This window comes from Mirounga leonina, unplaced genomic scaffold, assembly GCF_011800145.1.
Source record: "Mirounga leonina isolate KUSES-001 unplaced genomic scaffold, KU_Mleo_1.0 Mir_101595, whole genome shotgun sequence".
In the NCBI taxonomy this organism is placed as follows: domain Eukaryota; kingdom Metazoa; phylum Chordata; class Mammalia; order Carnivora; family Phocidae; genus Mirounga; species Mirounga leonina.
The window spans coordinates 9,290,430-9,313,058 of record NW_023270158.1 but is presented as its reverse complement, the minus strand read 5'-3'; the positions used below and the strand labels follow the sequence as shown (position 1 = coordinate 9,313,058).

General features: G+C 43.4%; 1 protein-coding gene across 3 annotated transcripts in view; it reads left to right on the top strand.

Annotated features, from left to right (window-relative positions):
• Positions 1 to 21,673, top strand: part of ACOT9 (acyl-CoA thioesterase 9) — a 39,532-nt gene extending 17,859 nt beyond the window's left edge. For 2 of the 3 annotated variants that reach the window (XM_035000841.1, XM_035000850.1), the window contains exons 7-16: positions 2,436 to 2,519; positions 2,930 to 3,033; positions 15,741 to 15,814; positions 18,898 to 18,965; positions 19,510 to 19,621; positions 19,784 to 19,874; positions 20,046 to 20,131; positions 20,535 to 20,622; positions 20,770 to 20,920; positions 21,371 to 21,673. In XM_035000841.1, the coding sequence (XP_034856732.1) occupies positions 2,436 to 2,519; positions 2,930 to 3,033; positions 15,741 to 15,814; positions 18,898 to 18,965; positions 19,510 to 19,621; positions 19,784 to 19,874; positions 20,046 to 20,131; positions 20,535 to 20,622; positions 20,770 to 20,920; positions 21,371 to 21,444 (932 nt within the window). In that variant the 3' untranslated portion in view covers positions 21,445 to 21,673. The remainder of the gene's footprint in view (positions 1 to 2,435; positions 2,520 to 2,929; positions 3,034 to 15,740; positions 15,815 to 18,897; positions 18,966 to 19,509; positions 19,622 to 19,783; positions 19,875 to 20,045; positions 20,132 to 20,534; positions 20,623 to 20,769; positions 20,921 to 21,370) is intronic. The other variant, XM_035000856.1, reaches the window with a different exon arrangement.
• The last annotated feature ends 956 nt before the right edge of the window (positions 21,674 to 22,629 follow it).

Genomic DNA, 22,629 nt, shown 5'->3' with positions numbered 1-22,629 from the left:
CCAGGGTCCTGTGATCGAGCCCGCGTAGGGCTCCCTGCTCAGCGGGGAGCCTGCTTCTTCCTCTCCCTCTGCCCCCCCTCCCCCGGCTCATGCTCTCTTTCTCGCTTGTTCTCTCTCTCTCTCTGAAATAAATAAATAAATTTTTTTTTTAAAGATTATTTATTTATTTATTTATTTGACAGAGTGAGAGAAGGAACACAAGCAGGGGGAGTGGGAGAGGGAGAAGCAGGCTTCCCGCTGAGCAGGGAGCCCGATGCGGGGCTCGATCCCAGGACCCTGGGACCATGACCTGAGCCGAAGGCAGACGCTTAACGACTGAGCCACCCAGGCGCCCAATAAATAAAATTTTTAAAAAATAAATGAACTTGGGTAAACATTCTCACTGACCTTTAAAAAAAAAACAAACCACGCACACACACTGTTGACTTCAGTTTACTTAGGTGTCCCTAAATACACAGACTCGTCTGCCTCTACCCTGTTTTTTTCCTCATTGGCTCCTGTCGAATTCCTTTCACCTGTTCACTTGGATTCTGTTCTTTCCAGTTCTTCCAGCAACTTGCCTTATCACCTATGCTCTCTCTCTCATATCTCAAGCCTTTTTTCAACTTCACATTTCCTTTAACTTATAAACATGTTCAAGGCTCTTCCATCTTATAAGGAAGAGTAGGTAAAATCCCTTTCCCTTACAACACTGTTGAACTTTGTCCCTCACTTCAGAGCTAACTTTCTGGAAGGAGTTGGAAAAAGTAATTTGCTTTTATTTCCTATCTTGACTCCCTATTTCCTTCCCAGTCTCATGTGTTCTTTTTTTTTTTTAATGTTTTATTTATTTATTCATGAGAGTCACAGAGAGAGAGAGCCGAAGGCAGACGCTTAACCATCTGAGCCACCCAGGCGCCTCAGTCTCACGTGTTCTGACTTCTGCTCCTCTGTGCCACTGAAGTGCTCTTGCCAAGCTCTCCATTGGCCCCCTTATTTCATGATCTGATGAGTGCTCTTCAAGGTTTCCCTGACCCCTTTGTGGCTCCTAATATTGTCAAACTCATCCTTGGGCTTTGGGGACATTTCCTCCCACCTCTCTGGCTGTTCCTTCCCAGTCTCCTTTGTGGGCTCCTCTTTCTCTGGTGATCTTTTGAATGTTAGTTATCCCTAGGGTTTTGTTTTCTGCCCTTTTTTGCTTATTTGTCCACTTACTATAAGTAATCTCAATTACTCCCAATGCTTCACTTGTTCTCAGTATGCTTTTCTGAGTTCCAGACCAATTTGTCCTCCTGGACATCTCCATTTGGATACGCCATAGGCTTCTCAAATTTAACATGTTGAAAATAGCCCATTCTGCTCTTCTCATATTCTCTTTTTCAGTGAATGGTGTACCATCTTCACCCCTTCACTGGGGTTATTACACTATTGTCAAGTGCACCTTCTTCTTAACTCTAGGATCTTTTCATTTCCATTGATACTGCCATAGGTCAGCCACGTACGATTTATTTTATGGGTACCACAGAGGCTTTTAAATGGACTTTCTTGCCTTCAGCCTCTCATTCCCCCAGGGCATCCTTTAGCAGGTCCATGGATGGAAAGGATTTATTGTCACTTAACTAATATTTATTGGGTGCAGACCCTGGTCCTGAGGGCTGATGATACAAGTTTGAATGAATCATGGGGAAGCAGTGAGGCCACCAAACACAGGAGTATAATACAACTTTAAATCAGTTGTTATGGGCGCCTGGGTGGCTCAGTTGGTTAAGCGACTGCCTTCAGCTCAGGTCATGATCCTGGAGTCCCGGGATCGAGTCCCGCATCGGGCTCCTTGCTCGGCAGGGAGTCTGCTTCTCCCTCTGACCCTCCCCCCTCTCATGTGCTCTCTCTCTCTCATTCTCTCTGTCTCAAATAAATAAATAAATAAAATCTTTAAAAAAAAAGTCAGTTGTTATTTGTAAGGTGCACAGAGCCATGCTAAACTTATTAAAATATGGAAGGTACACAGACAGCCGCAAGGTAGTGTAGGAGTCAAGGGTGTTGTGGGGAAGGAGGAATAACTTAAGCGAAATAATTGCTCTATGATTAGGAAAGAGAGGGAAAATAGCTGAGTCCTTGTGATTTGTTTCTCTTTTCTGAAGATGTCTGATGCTGTCAGACTCATGTGCTGGGGTCTTTCTGTAATTGAGGCACTGCATCTCTGTGCAGCGGTGACAGGCCACCTGGTGGGCTTGGGCTTTGGGCTTCGGTTTCTTCACCAAATCTAAAATTGAGTGGGCAGTCAGATTAGAGAATCCCCAAATCTCTTCAATGTATGAAAAGTCTTTGGTCCTCAGATAAGACCACTAGTGGGATATAGGGGGTTGGGTCTTCAAAACGAGATAATTTCAGAGAGTCAGTTGTAAATGACGAGAAATAATTTTGCTTTTCCTTTATTTGGTTCTCTTCCCTTACAGTTCTTATCTGCTACATGCACACCAGAATTCATGAAGCTAAGATGTCTCCTTTGTCAATAGTTACAGCCCTGGTGGACAAGATTGGTAAGCGATATTATTTTCTGTATGTCATTAGAATTCTCAGTAATTATAAGAGATTATTGAAATTAGAGGAAATATTTTCCTTTTATGGGGGAATTTTTATGTATATATATATATATGAAAATATCTAGAATGCTATATAGCAAGATACATATTTATTATAATAATCTTTGAGTGGAAGGGTTTTACATGATTCCAGTTTTATTTTTTATATTCTTCGCATTGTCTGCAGCTTTCAAAAAGATAAACAAATTTCTTTTCTATGTCAAAAAAGTTGTTTTTAGTTTCGAAGACTAAAAAAAAGAAGAGAGGAAATGTGGTGGAATTTGCCAGAATTTCAAGTGAAATTTTCCAGTTGTAATAGAGAAAATTTGGGGTATGGTGTGAACTCAGATTGATTTTCTGTTTTGCAGATATGCAGAAGATGAGCTTAAGCCCAGAACAGGACATTAAGTTCAGTGGCCATGTTAGCTGGGTTGGGAAGACATCCATGGAAGTGAAGATGCAAATGTTTCAGGTGTGTATTCATCTAAAGTTTGCCTGCTTGTTCCAATACAGCCAGCTAGGCCTAGTGGAAGAACAGCGTATTTACCTATCTATCAATAGACAGGTATGTAGCTTACCACTTCTAGAAAAAGAATTGAAAGTTCATTTCATGGGGCACCTGGGTGGCTCAGTTGTTAAGCGTCTGCCTTTGGCTCAGGTTGTGATCCCAGGGTCCTGGGATCGAGCACCGCATTGGGCTCCCTGCTCCATGGGAAGCCTGCTTCTCCCTCTCCCACTCCCCCTGCTTGTGTTCCCTCTCTCGCTGTGTCTCTCTCTGTCAAATAAATAAAATCTTTAAAAAAAAAAGTTCATTCCATGCAGATGGTGGGTTATTTTTTTTAGATTTATTTATTTATTTTTAGAGAGAATGAGATAGAGAAAGCGAGTGGGGGGAGGGGCAGAGGGAGAGAGAGAATCTCAAGCAGACTCCCTGCTGAGCCGGGAGCCTAACCAGGGATTCAGTCTCAGGACCCTGAGATCATGACCTGAGCCAAAATCAAGAGTGGGACACTCAGCTGACTGAGCCACCCAGGCACCCCGTAAACGGTAGCTTATTAACGTCTTCCTCCTGTATAAAGACTGACACATTATTTGGTATTTATGTTCAGTGTTTATTACTTTCAAATCATATATAGCTACATATTAAGGTGTTTGTTTCTGGTTTTGCCCCAGAGAATTTCACAACAGTCTGAGTTACATTAGGCATGAATGGTACTGGTCACTCTTAGTTTCCTGGGGTTGCTGTAACGAAGTACCACAAAGTAGGTGGCTTAAAACAACTTGTCTCACAGTTTGGCAGCTAGAAGCCCAAAATCAAGGCCTCAGCAGGACCATGACCCCTCTCAAATTTGTAGGGGGAGAATCCTTCCTTGCTTCTTCCTAGCTTCTGGTGGTTTGCTGGCAGTCCTTGGCATTCCTTGGCTAGCAGCTCTAACACTTCAATCTCTGCCTCCATTGCCACATGCTCTTTTCCTCTTGCGTCTCTGTGTCTCTTCTCTTCTTCTTTTTTTTTTCTTATTAAGTAATCTCTATGCCCAGCGTGGGGCTCGAACTCACGATCCCAAGATCGAGAGTCACATGCTCTACTGACTGAGCCAGCCAGGCGCCCCTCTTCTCTTCTTATAAGAACATCAGTAATATTGGAGTGAGGCCCCACCCTACTCCAGTATGACCTCGTCCTATTTCCAAGTAAAGACATGTTCACAGGTACTGAGGAGTAGGGCTTCATATCTTTTTGCTGGACACTGTTCACTGTTCAACCCGTAACAGTCACTTAGACCAATACAGCAGTTAGGAACAGCCTCTCTAATGAGCGGAACTCAGAGTAGGTATTATAAAGAAATCAAGAAATTTGACAGGAAAAGTTTCCTCAAAGAGGATAATAGCACAGAAATCAGATAATTCAGAGTACGAATGGTGAGCGTAGCATAATGGATAAACTTGTTGAATCCCTGTGTTGTACACCTGAAGCTAATGTAACACTGTGTGTTAACTTTACTCAAAAAATAAATAAATAATAAAAAAGGGAGAAAAAGAATGGCTTCACTTACGCCAGGGTATTCAGTAGGCCCATTATTCAGAAACATTTTTTCTTTTCTGGAATGATGAAGCATTTCACCTTTTGGAAAAAGGCTGCAGCTTGCTCTGCAGTAATTAAAGTTTTTTGTCAGAATGGTTAGGTAGTTTTTTATTTGATGCTATATACAAGCAGTTGAATTCTTTAACTCCCATGTTGCTGTAACTGACAGTAACACTGTTTTTAGAACAAAACACAGTAAGGTTGTAGGGGATGCTGCTATGATTTGTGCACATTGGTTTTTTTTTTTAATTTTTTAACATCTATTTATTTATTTATTTAATTTTATTTTTTTAAATTTTTTTATTCTTATGTTAATCCCCATACATTACATCATTAGTTTTATTTTTTTTATTTATTTTTTAAGATTTTATTTATTTATTTGAGAGAGAGAGAATGAGAGAGAGCAAGCACATGAGAGGGGGGAGGGTCAGAGGGAGAAGCAGACTCCCTGCCGAGCAGGGAGCCCGATGTGGGACTCGATCCAGGGACTCCAGGATCATGACCTGAGCCGAAGGCAGTCGCTTAACCAACTGAGCCACCCAGGCGCCCCACATCATTAGTTTTAGATGAAGTGTTCCATGATTCATTGTTTGTGCATAACACCCAGTGCTCCATGCAATATGTGCCCTCCTCAATACCCATCACTGGGCTAACCCATCCCCCCATGCCCCACCCCTCTAAAACCCTCAGTTTGTTTTTCAGAGTCCATCGTCTCTCATGGTTCGTCTCCCCCTCCGATTTCCCCCCCTTCATTCTTCCCCTCCTGCTACCTTCTTCTTAACATATATTGCATTATTTGTTTCAGAGGTACAGATCTGATATTCAACAGTCTTGCACAATTCACAGCGCTTACCAGAGCACATACCCTCCCCAGTGTCTATTACCCAGTCACCCCCTCCCTCGCACCCCACCCTCCATTCCAGCAACCCTCAGTTTGTTTCCTGCAATTAAGAATTCCTCATATCAGTGAGGTCATATGATACATGTCTTTCTCTGTTTGACTTATTTCACTCAACATAATACCCTCCAGTTCCATCCACGTCGTTGCAAATGGCAAGATCTCATTCCTTTTGATGGCTGCATCATATTCCATTGTATATATATACCACTTCTTCTTTATCCATTCATCTGTCGATGGACATCTTGGCTCTTTCCACAGTTTGGCTATTGTGGACATTGCTGCTATAAACATCGGGGTGCACGTACCCTTTCGGATCCCTACTTTTGTATCTTTGGGGTAAATACCCAGTAGTGCAATTGTTGGATCATAGGGTAGCTCTATTTTCAACTTTTTGAGGAACCTCCATACTGTTTTCCAGAGTGGCTGCACCAGCTTGCATTCCCACCAACAGTGTAGGAGGGTTCCCCTTTCTCCGCATCCCCGCCAACATCTGTCATTTCCTGACTTGTTAATTTTAGCCATTCTGACTGGTGTGAGGTGGTATCTCACTGAGGTTTTGATTTGGATTTCCCTGATGCCGAGCGATATTGAGCACTTTTTCATGTGTCTGTTGGCCATTTGGATGTCTTCTTTGGAAAAATGTCTGTCCATGTCTTCTGTCCATTTCTTGATTGGATTCTTTGTTCTTTGGGTGTTGAGTTTGATGAGTTCTTTATAGATTTTGGATACTAGCCCTTTATCTGATATGTCATTTGCAAATATCTTCTCCCATTCTGTCGGTTGTCTTTTGGTTTTTGTTGACTGTTTCCTTTGCTTTGCAAAAGCTTTTTATCTTGATGAAGTCCCAATAGTTCATTTTTGCCCTTGCTTCCCATGCCTTTGGCGATGTTTCTAGGAAGAAGTTGCTTCGGCTGAGGTCGAAGAGGTTGCTGCCTGTGTTCTCCTTTAGGATTTGGATGGACTCCTGTCTCACATTGAGGTCTTTCAACCATTTGGAGTCTATTTTTGTGTGTGGTGTAAGGAAATGGTCCAGTTTCATTCTTCTGCATATGGCTGTCCAATTTTCCCAACACCATTTGTTGAAGAGACTGTCTTTTTTCCATTGGACATTCTTTCCTGCTTTGTCAAAGATGAGTTGACCATAGAGTTGAGGGTCCATTTCTGGGCTCTCTATTCTGTTCCATTGATCTATGTGTCTGTTTTTGTGCCAGTACCATGCTGTCTTGATGATGACAGCTTTGTAATAGAGCTTGAAGTCCGGAATTGTGATGCCGCCGGCTTTGCTTTTCTTTCTCAACATTCCTCTGGCTATGCGGGGTCTTTTCTGGTTCCATACAAATTTTAGGATTATTTGTTCCATTTCTTTGAAAAAAGTGGATGGTATTTTGATGGGAATTGCATTGAATGTGTAGATTGCTCTAGGTAGCATTGACATCTTCACAATATTTGTTCTTCCAATCCATGAGCATGGCATGTTTTTCCATTTCTTTGTGTCTTCCTCAATTTCTTTCATGGGTATTTTATAGTTTTCTGAGTACAGATCCTTTGTCTCTTTGGTTAGATTTATTCCTAGGTATCTTATGGTTTTGGGTGCAATTGTAAATGGGATCGACTCCTTAATTGCTCTTTCTTCTGTCTTGTTGTTGGTGTATAGGAATGCCACTGACTTCTGTGCATTGATTTTATATCCTGCCACTTTACTGAATTCCTGTATGAGTTCTAGCAGTTTTGGGGTGGAGTCTTTTGGGTTTTCCACATAAAGTATCATATCATCTGCAAAGAGTGAGAGTTTGACTTCTTCTTTGCTGATTTGGATGCCTTTGATTTCTTTTTGTTGTCTGATTGCTATGGCTAGGACTTCCAATACTATGTTGAATAGCAGTGGTGATAGTGGACATCCCTGCCATGTTCCTGACCTTAGGGGGAAAGCTCTCAGTTTTTCCCCATTGAGAATGATATTTGCTGTAGGTTTTTCATAGATGGCTTTTATAATATTGAGGTATGTACCCTCTATGCCTATACTCTGAAGAGTTTTGATCAAGAAAGGATGCTGTACTTTGTCAAATGCTTTTTCTGCATCTATTGAGAGGATCATATGATTCTTGTTCTTTCTTTTGTTAATGTATTGGATCACGTTAATTGATTTGCGGATGTTGAACCAACCTTGCAGCCCAGGGATAAATCCCACTTGGTCGTGGTGAATAATCCTTTTAATGTACTGTTGGATCCTATTGGCTAGTATTTTGGTGAGAATTTTTGCATCCATGTTCATCAGGGATATTGGTCTGTAATTCTCCTTTTTGATGGGGTCTTTGTCTGGTTTTGGGATCAAGGTAATGCTGGCCTCATAAAATGAGTTTGGAAGTTTTCCTTCCATTTCTATTTTTTGGAACAGTTTCAGAAGAATAGGTATTAATTCTTCTTGAAATGTTTGGTAGAATTCCCCTGGGAAGCCATCTGGTCCTGGGCTTTTGTTTTTTGGGAGATTTTTGATGACTGCTTCAATTTCCTTCGTGGTTATAGGTCTGTTCAGGTTTTCTATTTCTTCGTGGTTCAGTTTTGGTAGTTGATACATCTCTAGGAATGCATCCATTTCTTCCAGGTTATCTAATTTGCTGGCATAGAGTTGCTCATAATATGTTCTTATAATTGTTTGTATTTCTTTGGTGTTGGTTGTGATCTCTCCTCTTTCATTCATGATTTTGTTGATTTGGGTCATTTCTCTTCTCTTTTTGATAAGTCTGGCCAGGGGTTTATCAATCTTGTTAATTCTTTCAAAGAACCAGCTCCTAGTTTCGTTGATCTGTTCTACTGTTCTTTTAGTTTCTATTTCATTGATTTCTGCTCTGATCTTTATGATTTCTCTTCTCCTGCTGGGTTTAGGCTTTATTTGCTGTTCTTTCTCCAGCTCCTTTAGGTGTAGGGTTAGGTTGTGTACTTGAGACCTTTCTTGTTTCTTGAGAAAGGCTTGTATTGCTATAGACTTTCCTCTTAGGACTGCCTTTGCTGCATCCCAAAGATTTTGAACAGTTGTGTTTTCACTTTCATTGGTTTCCATGTATTTTTTTTTTAAAAGATTTTTATTTATTTATTTGAGACAGAGAGAATGAGAGACAGAGAGCATGAGAGGGAGGAGGGTCAGAGGGAGAAGCAGACTCCCTGCCGAGCAGGGAGCCCGATGCGGGACTTGATCCCGGGACTTCAGGATCATGACCTGAGCCGAAGGCAGTCGCTTAACCAACTGAGCCACCCAGGCGCCCTCCATGTATTTTTTTAATTCTTCTTTAATTTCCTGGTTGACCCATTCATTCTTCAGTAGGATGCTCTTTAACCTCCATGTATTTGAGTTCTTTCCGACTTTCCTCTTGTGATTGAGTTCTAGTTTCAAAGCACTGTGGTCTGAAAATAGGCAGGGAATGATCCCAATCTTTTGGTACCGGTTGAGACCTGATTTATGACCTAGGATGTGATCTCTTCTCGAGAATGTTCCATGGGCACTAGAGAAGAATGTGTATTCTGTTGCTTTGGGATGGAATGTTCTGAATATGTCTGTGAAGTCCATTTGGTCCAGTGTGTCATTTAAAGTCTTTATTTCCTTGTTGATCTTTTGCTTAGACGATCTGTCCATTTCAGTGAGGGGGGTGTTAAAGTCCCCCACTATTATTGTATTGTTGTCGATGTGTTTCTTTGCTTTTGTTATTAATTGCCTTATATAATTGGCTGCTCCCATGTTAGGGGCATAGATATTTACAATTGTTAGATCTTCTTGTTGGATAGATCCTTTAAGTATGATATAGTGTCCTTCCTCATCTCTTATTACAGTCTTTGGTTTAAAATCTAATTTGTCTGATATAAGGATTGCCACCCCAGCTTTCTTTTGGTGTCCATTAGCATGGTAAATGGTTTTCCACCCCCTCACTTTCAATCTGGGGGTGTCTTTGGGTCTAAAATGAGTCTCTTGCAGACAGCATATTGATGGGTCTTGTTTTTTAATCCAATCTGATAGCCTTTGTCTTTTGATTGGGGCATTTAGCCCATTTACATTCAGGGTAACTATTGAAAGATAGGAATTTAGTGCCATTGTATTGCCTGTAAGGTGACTGTTACCGTATATTGTCTGTGTCCTTTCTGGTCTATGTTGCTTTTAGGCTCTCTCTTTGCTTAGAGGACCCCTTTCAAGATTTCCTGTAGAGCTGGTTTTGTGTTTGCAAATTCCTTTAGTTTTTGTTTGTCTTGGAAGCTTTTTATCTCTCCTTCAATTTTCAATGACAGCCTAGCTGGATATAGTATTCTTGGCTGCATATTTTTCTCATTTAGTGCTCTGAATATATCCTGCCAGTCCTTTCTGGCCTGCCAGGTCTCTGTGGATAGGTCTGTTGCCAATCTAATGTTTCTACCATTGTAGGTTACATATCTCTTCTCTTGAGCTGCTTTCAGGATTTTCTTTTTGTTTATGAGACTCATAAGTTTTACTATTAGATGTCGGGGTGTTGACCTATTTTTATTGATTTTGAGAGGGGTTCTCTGTGCTTCCTGGATTTTGATGCTTGTTTCCTTCCCCCAAATTAGGGAAGTTCTCTGCTATAATTTGCTCCATTATACCTTCTGCCCCCTCTCTCTTTTTTCTTTTTCTTGGATCCCAATTATTCTAATGTTTCATCTTATGGTATCGCTTATCTCTTGAATTCTGCCCTCGTGATCCAGTAGTTGTTTATCTCTCTTTTTCTCAGCTTCTTTATTTTCCATCATTTGGTCTTCTATATCACTGATTCTCTCTTCTGCCTCATTTATCCTAGCAGTTAGTGCCCCCATATTTGATTGCACCTCATTAATAGCCTTTTTGATTTCACCTTGGTTAGATTTTAGTTCTTTTACTTCTCCAGAAAGGGTTTCTCTAATAACTTCCATGCTTTTCTCAAGCCCAGCTAGTATCTTTAAAGTGATGATTCTGAACTCTAGATCTGACATCGTACTAATGTCCGTATTGAGTAGGTCCCTGGCAGTCGGTACTACCTCTTGTTCTTTTTGTTGAGGTGATTTTTTCCGTCTTTGTCATTTTGTGCAGAGGAGAATAGATTAATGAGAGAACAAAATGCTAGCAGAGTAACAACGTCCCCAGAAAATACACTCTAAACAAATCAGAAAAGACCTGAAACAGTGGGAAAAGAAAGGGAAAGAGAGAAAAAAGAAAAAGAAAAAAAAGAAAAAGATAAAGATAAAGATAAAAACAAACAAAAACAGACCAAAACAAAACAACAACAACAAAAAAAACAGAATGTGATCAAATATGCTCAGGCTGGTATATAGATCAGTGCCACACACTAGATTTGGGGTGTATTTTGGTCTGTTAGAAGAAAGTGCCTCCCAAAATTTTAAAGAAAGAAAAACTTATATATGTACAAAAATAAGGGTTGATATGATGAAGGGATGGAATATGACTGTAAAGATGGAAATTATAAAAAATTTTATAAAAGGAATTGATAAGAAATTGTTTGAAAAAAGAAAGAAGAGGATTTAAAAAAAGAAAAAAAAAGGGAGAGAATGTGATCAGGCAGGGGAGTAGAAAAAAAACATATACTAGAGATTTAGGGTATATTTTGATCTGTTAGAAGGGACTATCTCAAAATTTTAAAGAGAGAACAACTTATATATATATGCCAAAAATACGGGTAACTACTATGAAGGGATAGAATATGACTCTAAAAATGAAAAATAAAAATATTTTTTTAGAAAAGGGATTGATAAGATGTTGGTTGAAAAAGGGAAAAAAATTCAAAAAAAAGAAAAAAGACAGTTAAAAAAAAACTTAACTTTGAAAGACTAAAGAATCATGGTAAAAAAGCCATGATTTCTATGTGCAGTATTCCCCTAGCGCTGGAGTTCTGCCGTTCTCATTGATCGGCAAACTTGGTCTTGGCTGGCTGTTCTCGCTGATCTTCTGGGGAGGGGCCTGTTGCCATGGTTTCCAAATGTCTTTGCGGGAGGCAGAATTGCCCCGCCCTTGCCCCCTCCCGGCTAAGTAATCTGCTCGGGTTTGCTCTCCGGGGCTTTTGTTCCCTGCGAGCTTTCTGTACAGCTTTGGAGGACGAGAGTGAAAATGGCGGCCTCCCAATCTCTGCCTCGGAGGAGCCAAGAACTCGGGGCCCCACTCCTCAGTGAACCCCCAGAGAAAAGCAGTCAGTCACTCCCGTCTCCCCGGTCTCTGGCCGCACTCCGTGCTCACCCGGCCTGTGACTGCGCGTTTCTCTCTCTGGCACCCGACCCCGGGTGGAGTCTCCAAACCCAGCAGATCCCTGTGGTGCACTCCCGCGTGGCTCCTCCCGGGGGAGGAAGGTGAGTCTCCCCATATCTGCCGCTTGTTGGGTCCCTGCTGGAGGAGCAGTGGCCCGACTGTGCCGCGGATCACGGTTTATGGCCACCCCGAGCTGAGAGCCCGCGCCTGGGCTCCGCCTCTGCAGCCGGCTTCCCTGCTCCATCACCTGGGAGCTCTGCCACACTCAGGCACCCCCGGTCTTTCTGTGACCCCGAGGGTCCTGAGACCACACTGTCCCGGAGGGTTCCACCCCCCGCTTAGCCACCAGAGTGACGTCCCTCAGCGGAGCCGACTTCTAAAAGTTCCGATTTTGTGCTCCGCGGCTCTATCATTTGCCAGAAGCGGCTGACGGAGGCCCCTCCCCCGCCGTCTATCCTCCCGAAAAACCCCTCGGATTCACTTCTCCGCACGTCCTACCTTCCAGAAAGTGGTCGCTTTTCTGTTCAGAGAGTTGTTGCTCTTTTCTTCGATCTCCTGTTGAGTTTGTAGGTGTTCAGAATGGTTTGATCCCTATCCAGCTGAATTCCTGAGAGGAGACGAAATCCAGGTCTCCTACTCCTCTGCCATCTTGTTCTGCCCCCCTATTTATTTATTTTTGAGAGAGAGAGTGGGGTGGGGGCAGAGGGAGAGGGAGAGAGAATCTCAAGCAGATTCCACGCTGAGTACAGAGCCCGACACGGGGCTCCATCCCACGAGGCTCACCTTCCTCCCCCGGGAGGAGCTGCGCGGGAGTGCACCGCAGGGATCTGCTGGGTTTGGAGACTCCACCTGGGGTTGGGTGCCAGAGATAGAAACGCGCGGTCACAGGCTGGGTGAGCACGGAGTGCAGCCGGAGACCGGGGAGCCGGGAGTGACTGACTGCTTTTCTCTGGGGGTTCACTGAGGAGTACCATGTTATATTTGGTAAGGATGAATGAAAAAACAACCCAACCATTTTAATTACTTGGTACAATTGCCTGTCACACAATGACCACTAATCACATGTTGGCAATGTTAATTTATTATCATTACTATGGACGTGGTCCCAAATCTTTTCTGGGATTGACGTTCAGATCTATCTTTTGAGCTCCTGTTACATCTCTCCCCTTACGTGTGCTCTTGCTACCTCAAATCCAGTGTGTTACAAACTGAGTACATTAGCTTCTTTTCCAATCGTGATCCTCCTCCATTTTCCCCTTTGCCTACACAGCCTTTTGCCAAGTCTTGCAAATTCATCACCCATAACAACTCACCAGAGTCCTTTCTTGTCATACAAGAAGCAGTAAGGCCTTGAATGAAACACAGGGGCCTAGTTAGCGAGTCTGCCTGCCTCTAGTCTGTTGTCTCTCTGTTAACTGTACAGATTTTTACTAGTTAGACATTCCAGAGCCGACCTTAAATCACATTGCTTTCCTTCTCAAAAACCTTCTGTGACCATTGTCTGTGCATTAAAGCCTAAACTCTTTTGACTAGTTGGGATCCAGGGTGCTCCATAAACTAGCTCCCACCTACCTTTCCAACTGTATTCCTGCCAACTTACCATTTCCTAGAGCTTGCTGCTGGACATTCTGAACATTCCAGGAGTAGAGAGTTGTTCATTTTTGCATGCTTGACACTATTAGGTGTTCATTATAATAAACCATAATTTAAACAGTGAGTTGGATGAGTATCATTGCTTATGCTTTTTTCTTTGCCTGAAATGCTTATGCTCTGGCTGCACATATCCACATTCCACCTGCGCTTCTGGATCCCCTCATGCTCGGATGCTTCCCTCGTCCTTCTAGCTCACAGCCCCTGTTCCTTCCCCATGACTCATTCCTCAGTACCCTTGCTCTGATCCTTTCTCCTGGCACCTGTGAATCTCTTCTCCACCAAGCGGCGTATGAACACATCTTTTTGTCTTCTACCAGGCTATGCATGTCTTAACAACAGCATCTGGGTATGAGTCGCTTAGCCCACTTCTGGACGTCCATTCATTTCTCATTCACTTAGCCCTTGTTCCTTGAGTGTCTGTTCTGTGCTAGGCATACAGCAGTGAGCTACACAAAGTTTCATTCTCTTAGAGCTTACATTCTAGTAGTGCTCAGTCATTTTCTGCCTTAATTCATCCACCAGCAATTACCTGCTATCTGCCGGTCTTTGTGCTAAGTGCTAGGGATGCAAATGTGAGCAAAAACGGTCTTTGTCCTCAATAGGGAGTCAGTCACGTATATACATGACTGTGATATACACACAGTCCCCAACTTAGGGTGGTTTGACTTCTGATTTTCAGCTTCACGATGCTGTGAAAGAGCGTTCAGTAGAAACTGTACCTTGAAGTTTAAATTTTGATCTCTTCCCGGGCGAATGATACGCAGCATACCAGCGGCCGCGGCCCCCCAGGCAGCCACATGATTGTGAGGGTAGCTGACTCATAGCTTGCAACCCGCCTGTCCCCATTCAGCCATTCTTAAAGAACTGTATTCAATCAATTACCTGAGGTACTCAGTGCTTTGTTATAAGATAGGCTTTGTGTTGGATGGTTTGCCCAACTGTAGGCTAATGTCAGTGTTCTTGAGCACGTGTATGGTAGGCTAGGCTAAGCTGTGATGTTCTCCAGGTTCCGTGTATTAAACACATTTCAACTTAGTGATATTTTCAGTTTATGATGGGTGTGTTGGCGTGTAATCTCATGGTAAGTCAAAGGAGGTCTGTAGTATTTAAGCATCGTGCAGCATTTCTCCACAGGGACACTGTCAGCATTGCATGTAGGAAGATTCTTAGTGATGCAGGACAGTCCCCTGCGTTGTGAGGTGTCTAGGTTACCTCTGCCCCCCTAGCGACGTCCCTCAAGTCATGTGGCAACCAAAACCTCTTCGACACATACCCAAATGCTCCCAATAGGGGTGCTATCCATCTCTGTTATATTGAGAGCCACTTTTAGGGGAGGATTTCGTTCCCATTCTCATGGCAAACCAAGGAGGGAATGATGGCCTCTGTCTGGGGAGGAGGGACGGGGCAGGGGTGGGGAGGAGTGTCCTGTGGAGGGCGGCTGTGAGGAAGGCATCAGGCACGGGCCTGGACAGGACGAGTGCACTTCCAGGACCTCCAAGTTGTCAGCTAGGGCAAAAGGTGCAGGTGTGAGGGGGCTGTTCGGTGAACGACCAGAGGGGAATCTGGGCTGTGTTGTGGAAGGCTTTATGTGTAGTGCCTGCAGGCTTAGAGCAGATGCGGGAAGAAGGTTGAGGGGGAGGGTGATAGGGGCCTGAACGGGCAGCAGGGAGGAGGATGAGGGGTGAGGTCTGTGGACGAGCGAGCCTAGTGTACCCCCAGCTGATGACGGGACTTCACGGTATAACTTCCCTGGAAGTACAGACTCCTAGAGGATAAGAAGTACCTTAAAACCTCAAAGCCTTGTGCAATTGTAAATATGTCCCTCAACCCACAGGATTATCATGATCCTCGCCTCGTTGTTGGTACACTGAAAACACTAATGTCTGTGAGACCAGTGGGCCATTCAGCTGGCTCTGTGTGCCGTCATGAGGACCGGCAGGCGTGAAGACCACTGGGGTGCTGCGTGCTGCTGGACAGTTCAATGATGCTGATGCAGAGGGTCCCTCTGTGACCCTTGCCCTTGAGTCTCAGTCATGCGCGGTTCCAAAGCCCGTCGGTCGTGGCCATCCCAGCCCTTCTCACCTGGATGCTGTTTGAATTTTAGGAAGTCTCTCTCCTCTCCCACACCACAGGCTCCTTGGTCACGCTGCCGTTCACCCAGAGCTTAGTTCTGCAGATGGTGGTTAATGAATGCACTTTTCTTTTTCTAATTGCAGCCTTTCTCAAAGCATGCATGCTAGCTGTTAGAATTGTAGTAGGTCTTCCCAGTAAATGCATTTCTTACATCTGTATTTTCTTTCCATTGTTCTTTAGTTACATGGCAATGGATTTTGTCCTGTTTTGGATGCAACATTTGTAATGGTGGCTCGTGATTCTGAAAATAAAGGGTAACTGCTCTTTTTTCCTAATTGTTTATTTTGAAAATTTCAAAGAGACCTAAAACTAGAGAGACTATAAAGAATTTCCATATACCCATCAGACTTAGAATTTTTAACATTTTTATTGCCATATTTGCTTCGTCTGTTTCTTCATACTATATTATTTTCTTTGTTATATTTTAAAGCAAAACTAGAGAGAAGACTATAAAGAATTTCCATATACCCATCAGACTTAGAATTTTTAACATTTTTTATTGCCATATTTGCTTCATCTGTTTCTTCATACTATATTATTTTCTTTGTTATATTTTAAAGCAAATCCCAGACATAATGACCTTTCATCTCTGAATACTTTTGTGTAGACATCTCTTTAAAGATGAGGATATCTTCCTAAATAAATACATTACCATTAGCGTCCCTAACAAAAATAAGAGTAAGTTTGTAATATATTCTCATGGTCAATTTATATTCAGTTTTTCCCAGATATCATTTTAATGATCTGTTCGAGTCAGGATCCAAACAAAATTTACATACTACATTTGATTTTTATGTCCCTTAAGCCTGTTGTTTTATTAATAGCTTTATTGAGATATAATTCACATACCATACAATTCACCTATTGAAAGTGTGTAATTCAATGACTTTTAGTGTATTCACAGAATTGTATGATCTCTTAAGGCTTTTTAATCCAAAATAGTTGTGTGTCCTGCTGCCCCCTTAGTGTTTTAGATCAATTTGTTGAAAGGCCAGATGGAGTCCTCCGTACGGTGTCCAACTTTCTGGATTTGTCTCATGGCTTCCTCATGGTATTTTTTTTACTTGTTTCTCTATCCCTAGTATTTTCTCTAAACTGAAGTTAGATCTAAAGCCTTGGTTAGATTCAGGTTCAGCTTACTTGATGAGACATCTTGTAGGTGATGAGATCTGTGTATCTCAAATTGTAATGTATCTCATGTTGTATCATATCAGGAGGTACAGATTGTCCCACTCATAGTGATGCCAAGATTGGTGCATGGTGGTTCAGTAGTGACTAAACTGGTCTTTTCATTATAGGGTTCACTTGATCCTCTTATGATCAGCAATAATCTGCAGGCTCTAGTAGGGTGCAGGGTGTACCCTGAGTATACTTTGTCACCCTGTGAATAGCTAGCTCCCTATCAGTCTTTCTCCAGTGCTTTGAACGCCATTGCTAATCATTGCTTTAATCATTAAGGGATGTAAACGATTCTTAAATCCTGTCTTGTCTTCTATATTTACTACCTGGAGTTCTAGAAAGAAGAGCTTTCCTTTATTAGCTAGGGCAAATGGTTTGTAAAGGAAAGTGAGGATTGTTTCATTCTTGCCCTTTATTTACACATTTTCCTAATAATGAGTTGCTTGACTAGCTAGTGATGACATGGTTTGTCTACTTTTTGGCTTTTTTAAAAGTGTCATTGTGAATTCATGGATTTTAATGGTATGTATTTCAGTAAATTGCAGCCCTTGTTCTTCCTGGTGCTCAGAGTGTACCATCTTTGGGCGGTGGGAGCCCCTTTAAGCTTGCTCCTGTGAAAGCTCTTTTGATATTTCTCTGCTAGTCTTCCTGTTCTCTGGTACAGTGGGATATCTTGGGCTCATCTTATAGATTTCCCGCCTCAGGCCTGGAATCAGCCATTTCTCCACAGAGCCCTGGGGTTCCCCTTAGCGAGCACTGGTGTTTAGAGACCAGAATCCGGGCACCAGAACTGTACGTTGTTACTCGTTTGTCACTGTCTCTAAGCCTTTTCAGTGGACAGAGCTAGGATGTCTGTTAAAAAGCAACAAACACACACCCAACCTCATGAGTTTATACCCTCAATTCCAAGTCAGATTGAACTTTAAAGATTTTGACTGCTTTGGCTTTCTACTTTTTTCCTCTTGTGTTTTTGGTTCCTAACCAGCAGTCACGCCCAAGGCAACGAAACGGAGAAATCCTGTCAAACTGTTGAGGTGGTGCTGGGTGGGAGGGAATGGAACAGGATTGCTGTTGGTACAGGACAGTCTAGGGGCCTGTGGGGAGTCTAATTTGGCTTAGAAACTTGAAGGAGGAGTCTGCAATGAGAAGTCTCTCCTGCTTCATGGGGAGCTGATGCGGAAGAGCGAGTTAGGATCAAACCATCCTTTGGTGACTGATGTGAGCGTAGAATGCAGCCACCCACTCTTCACTCCTGCTGCCAGCCCAGCTGACCTGCTGCTGCTGGCTGGCCTGGGGTTCCTTGCCAGCTCTGGAAAGGGCGGGATTTAAAGGTTCTCTCGCAGCTGATGCTTTTGAATTTTCTGAGCTGCCATTTCAGTATGTTTGTTTCTATCGTTTCCGTTTTGAAAACTTTGCCACCTATGGAGAGGTAGAATAATGCAGCGAGCACTCATAAAGGCTTCACCTACATTCACCGATTACCATTTTGCCTCCAGCCTTATTCTCTGGCCCTCTCTCTATAAGTACACACGTGGACGCTCTTTCCCTGAATCATTTGAAATAAGTTTTGAGACTACTTCACCCATAGATGGTTCAGCATGTACCTCCTGATAATAAGGTCATTCCACTACACAAACTCGATGCCTTTATTGTAGCCAAGAAATTTAAGTGATACTATCTAAGATGCGATCCATATTCAAACTTTGCCACTTGTCCCTAGGATGTCTTTTATAGCCCTTTCCCCTGAGTCAGGATCTGATCAAGGATCATGTACTGCATGTAGTTAGCATGTGTTTTAAAAAGAGTCCCCCTGCCATTTTCTGTCTTTTAAGATGTTGACATTTTTTGAAGAGTCCAGGCCAGGTGTCCTGTAGAATGTTCTACGGCCTATTTTCACTGTTTCCTCGTTACCGCCATCAGGTGAAATTTTTTGGTGAGAGGCAGTATCCTTTTTATAAATGTGAACTTTCTAGTGTACGGACTGGTCCATAATTGGAAAGCTCCCCAGTTGTTCCAGGGTTATTATGGGAAGCAGTCAGGCAGCATTACCCAAGACCAGCAGCAAAGACTTTTGAAATGAGTGGGTAATTGTTCACCTTCCATATTTACTGGGGAATGACACCTCTTAAGCTGTGATCTTTTCTTTTCTTCTCTTTAGGCCGGCGTTTGTAAATCCACTCATCCCTGAAAGCCCAGAGGAAGAAGAGCTCTTTAGACAAGGAGAATGTATATTAATTTGTTTATAATGTAAAGATACAGTTTAAAAAGCCCATTACCTGTACTGCAGAGGAGGTTGTGGAAGAGTATGGATGGACTCCTCATGCCAGTCACGTGTCTTACTCATGCCAAGAATTTACGGAAATTAAAAATACCTTATTTTTTTTCCATTGGAGTCCATAGTTTGAACAGTTTTATCAGTTAGACAATATTCATTAAGTAAAATAATTTGCTTTCTCATTTTTTAATAAAATGGGAAATGGATCAGTAAAATAACAGCTGGTCAGGGCTGTAGGTCAGGATGGTCTTTACGTGTGGTCTTAAAGTGCTCCCACACTGAGCCAGTATAATTTTCATCTGGAGGCAGAGAATCGCCAGTCACATTATGAAGCCTCAGCAGCCTTCTCTGGGATATATGTGGAATTTCCCGTGGGCTTTTCAAAATCTAGAAATGCTGCCTTTGTAGGGTCCAAGGCAGCCCAGGTCAGGAACCCCAGTGCTGTTCGGTGACCCCCCCCCACTAACTGTAGCTCCTTATTGTCCTGTGTTCCAGTGAACAAGGGGAGAAGGGTTGCCTTCAGTGCCAAGTCATTACTGAAAATGGCTCCCAGTGCTGAGGAAAGGAATACTATCCATGAGATGTTTCTTCACACGCTGGATCCGAAGTAAGTTAGCATGGTGAGATTGCAGGTTGCAAAAGCATTTACACCTCGGCCCTCTCCACAGTTACGCCTGCCTCAGCATACTGGGAGTTGTTTGCAAATATTTTACTTGTCGGCAGCAAAACCATGGCATTGACAAGGTTTACTCAATCTCCGTTTGTACAGGACTGTAAGTTTTCAAAGTCGAGTTTTGCCCCCCAATGCAGTGTGGATGGAGGATTCAAAACTGAAGAGCTTGGAAGTTTGCCACCCACAGGTATTGTCAATGAAAAATCTTTTAAATAGGATGACTTGCATTCGTGGTTCTCATGTAAAATCTGACACACCGTGAAACTGACCTCCGTTCTGCAGCACTGTGCATTCCTTCCTTCTGGCTTTGAGGGTGGCCATGAGCTTGTGTCTGTTAATCTTATTGTATGTCCAATAGGAGCGCAACATTTTCAATCGGATCTTTGGTGGTTTCCTGATGAGGAAAGCATATGAACTTGGATGGGCTACTGCCTGTAACTTTGGGTGAGTTGGATTGAAGGTGGTTTTAACTTCTGAGAAGCAGTGTGTACTATCCCATTGAATTGAAGCACTTTGGACCAGTCTGTATGTGTTGGGGCATATGCTCTGTTATTAAATAAATATTTCCGTGATACCAGCTGCCTTTGATGTTACTTTTCAAAGGCTGGCTCCGCCTTTTTCAGTACGTTAATGACCTGAGAAGGGGTGATGATCGGCAGGAGGGAAAAGGTAGAGGGGTGATCTGGTCTCAGGGGCATCACTTACCATTTCTCACTGGTAGGATTATTTCCCCCTTCCCTAGGCTTATTCTTTGATCATTTAAATTTTGCTTCAGCTGATTGTTAGGGGAGAAATAGAGATCATCTGCATTTTGTGCTTGACCCCAGTTCTGCCTTTTGTCTGTTAGTGGCTCCCGACCGTTTGTAGTCGCAGTGGATGATATCATGTTTCAGAAACCCGTAGATGTTGGATCGTTGCTGTTTCTTTCTTCGCAGGTAGGTGTGCGATGAGAGATGAAAGACAATTTTTTATCATTTGGGCCTAGAAGAGAAGTTTTTTTTTTCTAAAGCCACTGTTTCTCTTAAGACTGCCTCCCCCGCTTGCTAGTGCCCTTGACTAACTGTCATGTCTAAATCTCCTAGGTTTGCTTTACTCAGGACAATTACATTCAAGTCCGAGTACACAGTGAAGTGGCCTCTCTTGAGAGTAAAGAGCATATGACCACCAATGTCTTTCATTTCACGTTCATGTCGGAAAAAGAAGTGCCCTTGGTTTTCCCCAGAACGTACGGAGGTGAGCAGCAATGTCTGCTTGTCCCTAATGAATGGAAGAACTTTCAAAGCTACTTTTCTTCTTTTCGATTGTTGTAGGAAGTGTGCCGATGCCTATTAGTACAAGAGCGGGTCTTTAGAAGATTGTGCTTTTGAGGGGCAGTAGCCCTGCAGGCCCAGATGCCTCTGGCCTGCAGGCGCCTGTCACTGCCCTGCCCGACTTGCCTGTTGTTGGAGGGGTTGGGGCCAACTGCAAGCAGCCACTGGTGGTCAGACTGGCCTGGCCCGAGGAGAGGGGCGAGAGTCAAGGCCCACTCCCCCAGGAGCCTTGCACGGCCCTGGCCCCACAGGGCACGCCCAGTGCGTTTTGCACGCTCCTTGCTGTCCTTGTGTTCCCAAGTAGTCTTGTGTTCGTATGATGATTTTGTAAGGTTCCACGGGTTTCTTCACGGTTCTCTCTTCTGTGTTTCAGAGTCCATGTTGTATTTAGATGGGAAGCGGCATTTCAGTTCCATGAGCGTACCGGTGAACTTGAGAAAGGACTAGGAGCCCTAGGAAAACCATGCTGTTGAAGAGCAACTCTCCACACTGACATAGAACCTGAGGGAGGCCTGATCACGTGCCCTGGCTTTAGTGTTTATTCTTGTCCTCCAGAGAGAAGAATGTGTTCAGCCTTTAGGATGATCAGAAAAGCAGACCGAGAGGGTAGCTGGGTGGGGCAGAGGGAGGAGGAGTTATTAAACAATAAATACTCTCAAGACAATTTAAATTGTGACCCTACCGTGTTGCCTCCTGTGTGGTCGAGAAATGGGGGCAGAAGGCCTTGGTCCGCAGTTGGAAACAGTTCTTTTCTTACACTTCTCCCAAACTGTCCGGATGTGCGCTTTCCTGCCAAGGTGTTTGGAGGGCGCTCCTTAAACCTCACCTTGGCGGCAGTTCCCCTGTGCTAAGCCCATCAACCCGACATGATTCCTCTGTGTTTTGCCTCTCTCTGCTTCCCAGCTTTTTTTTTTTTTTAAGATTTTATTTATTTATTTGACACACAGAGAGAGACAGAGAAAGAGCCCAAGCAGGGGGAGTGGCAGAGGGAGAAGCGGGCTTCCCGCTGAGCAGAGAGCCCGATGCGGGGCTTGATCCTAAGACCCCGGGATCATGACCTGAGCCGATGGCAGACGCTTAACCAACTGAGCCACCCAGCTGCTCCTGCTTCCCAGCTTTTGTTGTTAGCAGAGGGAAGATGAAAAGTCAGGGTGAAGGGATCCAACAAAAGGTAAGGCATTTGGAAGGATTTGTGGGAAGCTTTAGATCTAAAGCCATACTAAGAGGAGGTGTTCAGAGATGATCCCGATGAGGACACACAGGAGCCAAGTAAGTGTTCATTCTTTTGTTCGCCGGACAGCTCTTCAGCACACTCAGCTAGGGGCTGGCCAGGATATAGCTGATCCAAAAATAGGAACAGTGATCATAGCAGCTGCGGATGCTTACTGAACACAGTCCTAAGCACTTGACATGTACACTAGAGGTAGGTTCCGAAACCCCCTCAGGTTAGTCCACTCAGGATACGGAAGCACAGAGAGGTTAAGTAACTTGCTCACGGTCCCACAGCTGGTAAGTGGTGGTGCTAGCACTCAGAGCCAGGTGGTGGGCACCCTTACCAGAACACTGTACTGCTTCTTGGGAATCTAGCAAGGGAGGCTGTGTCCGGTATCACAGGGTCACCTAGGAACCCAA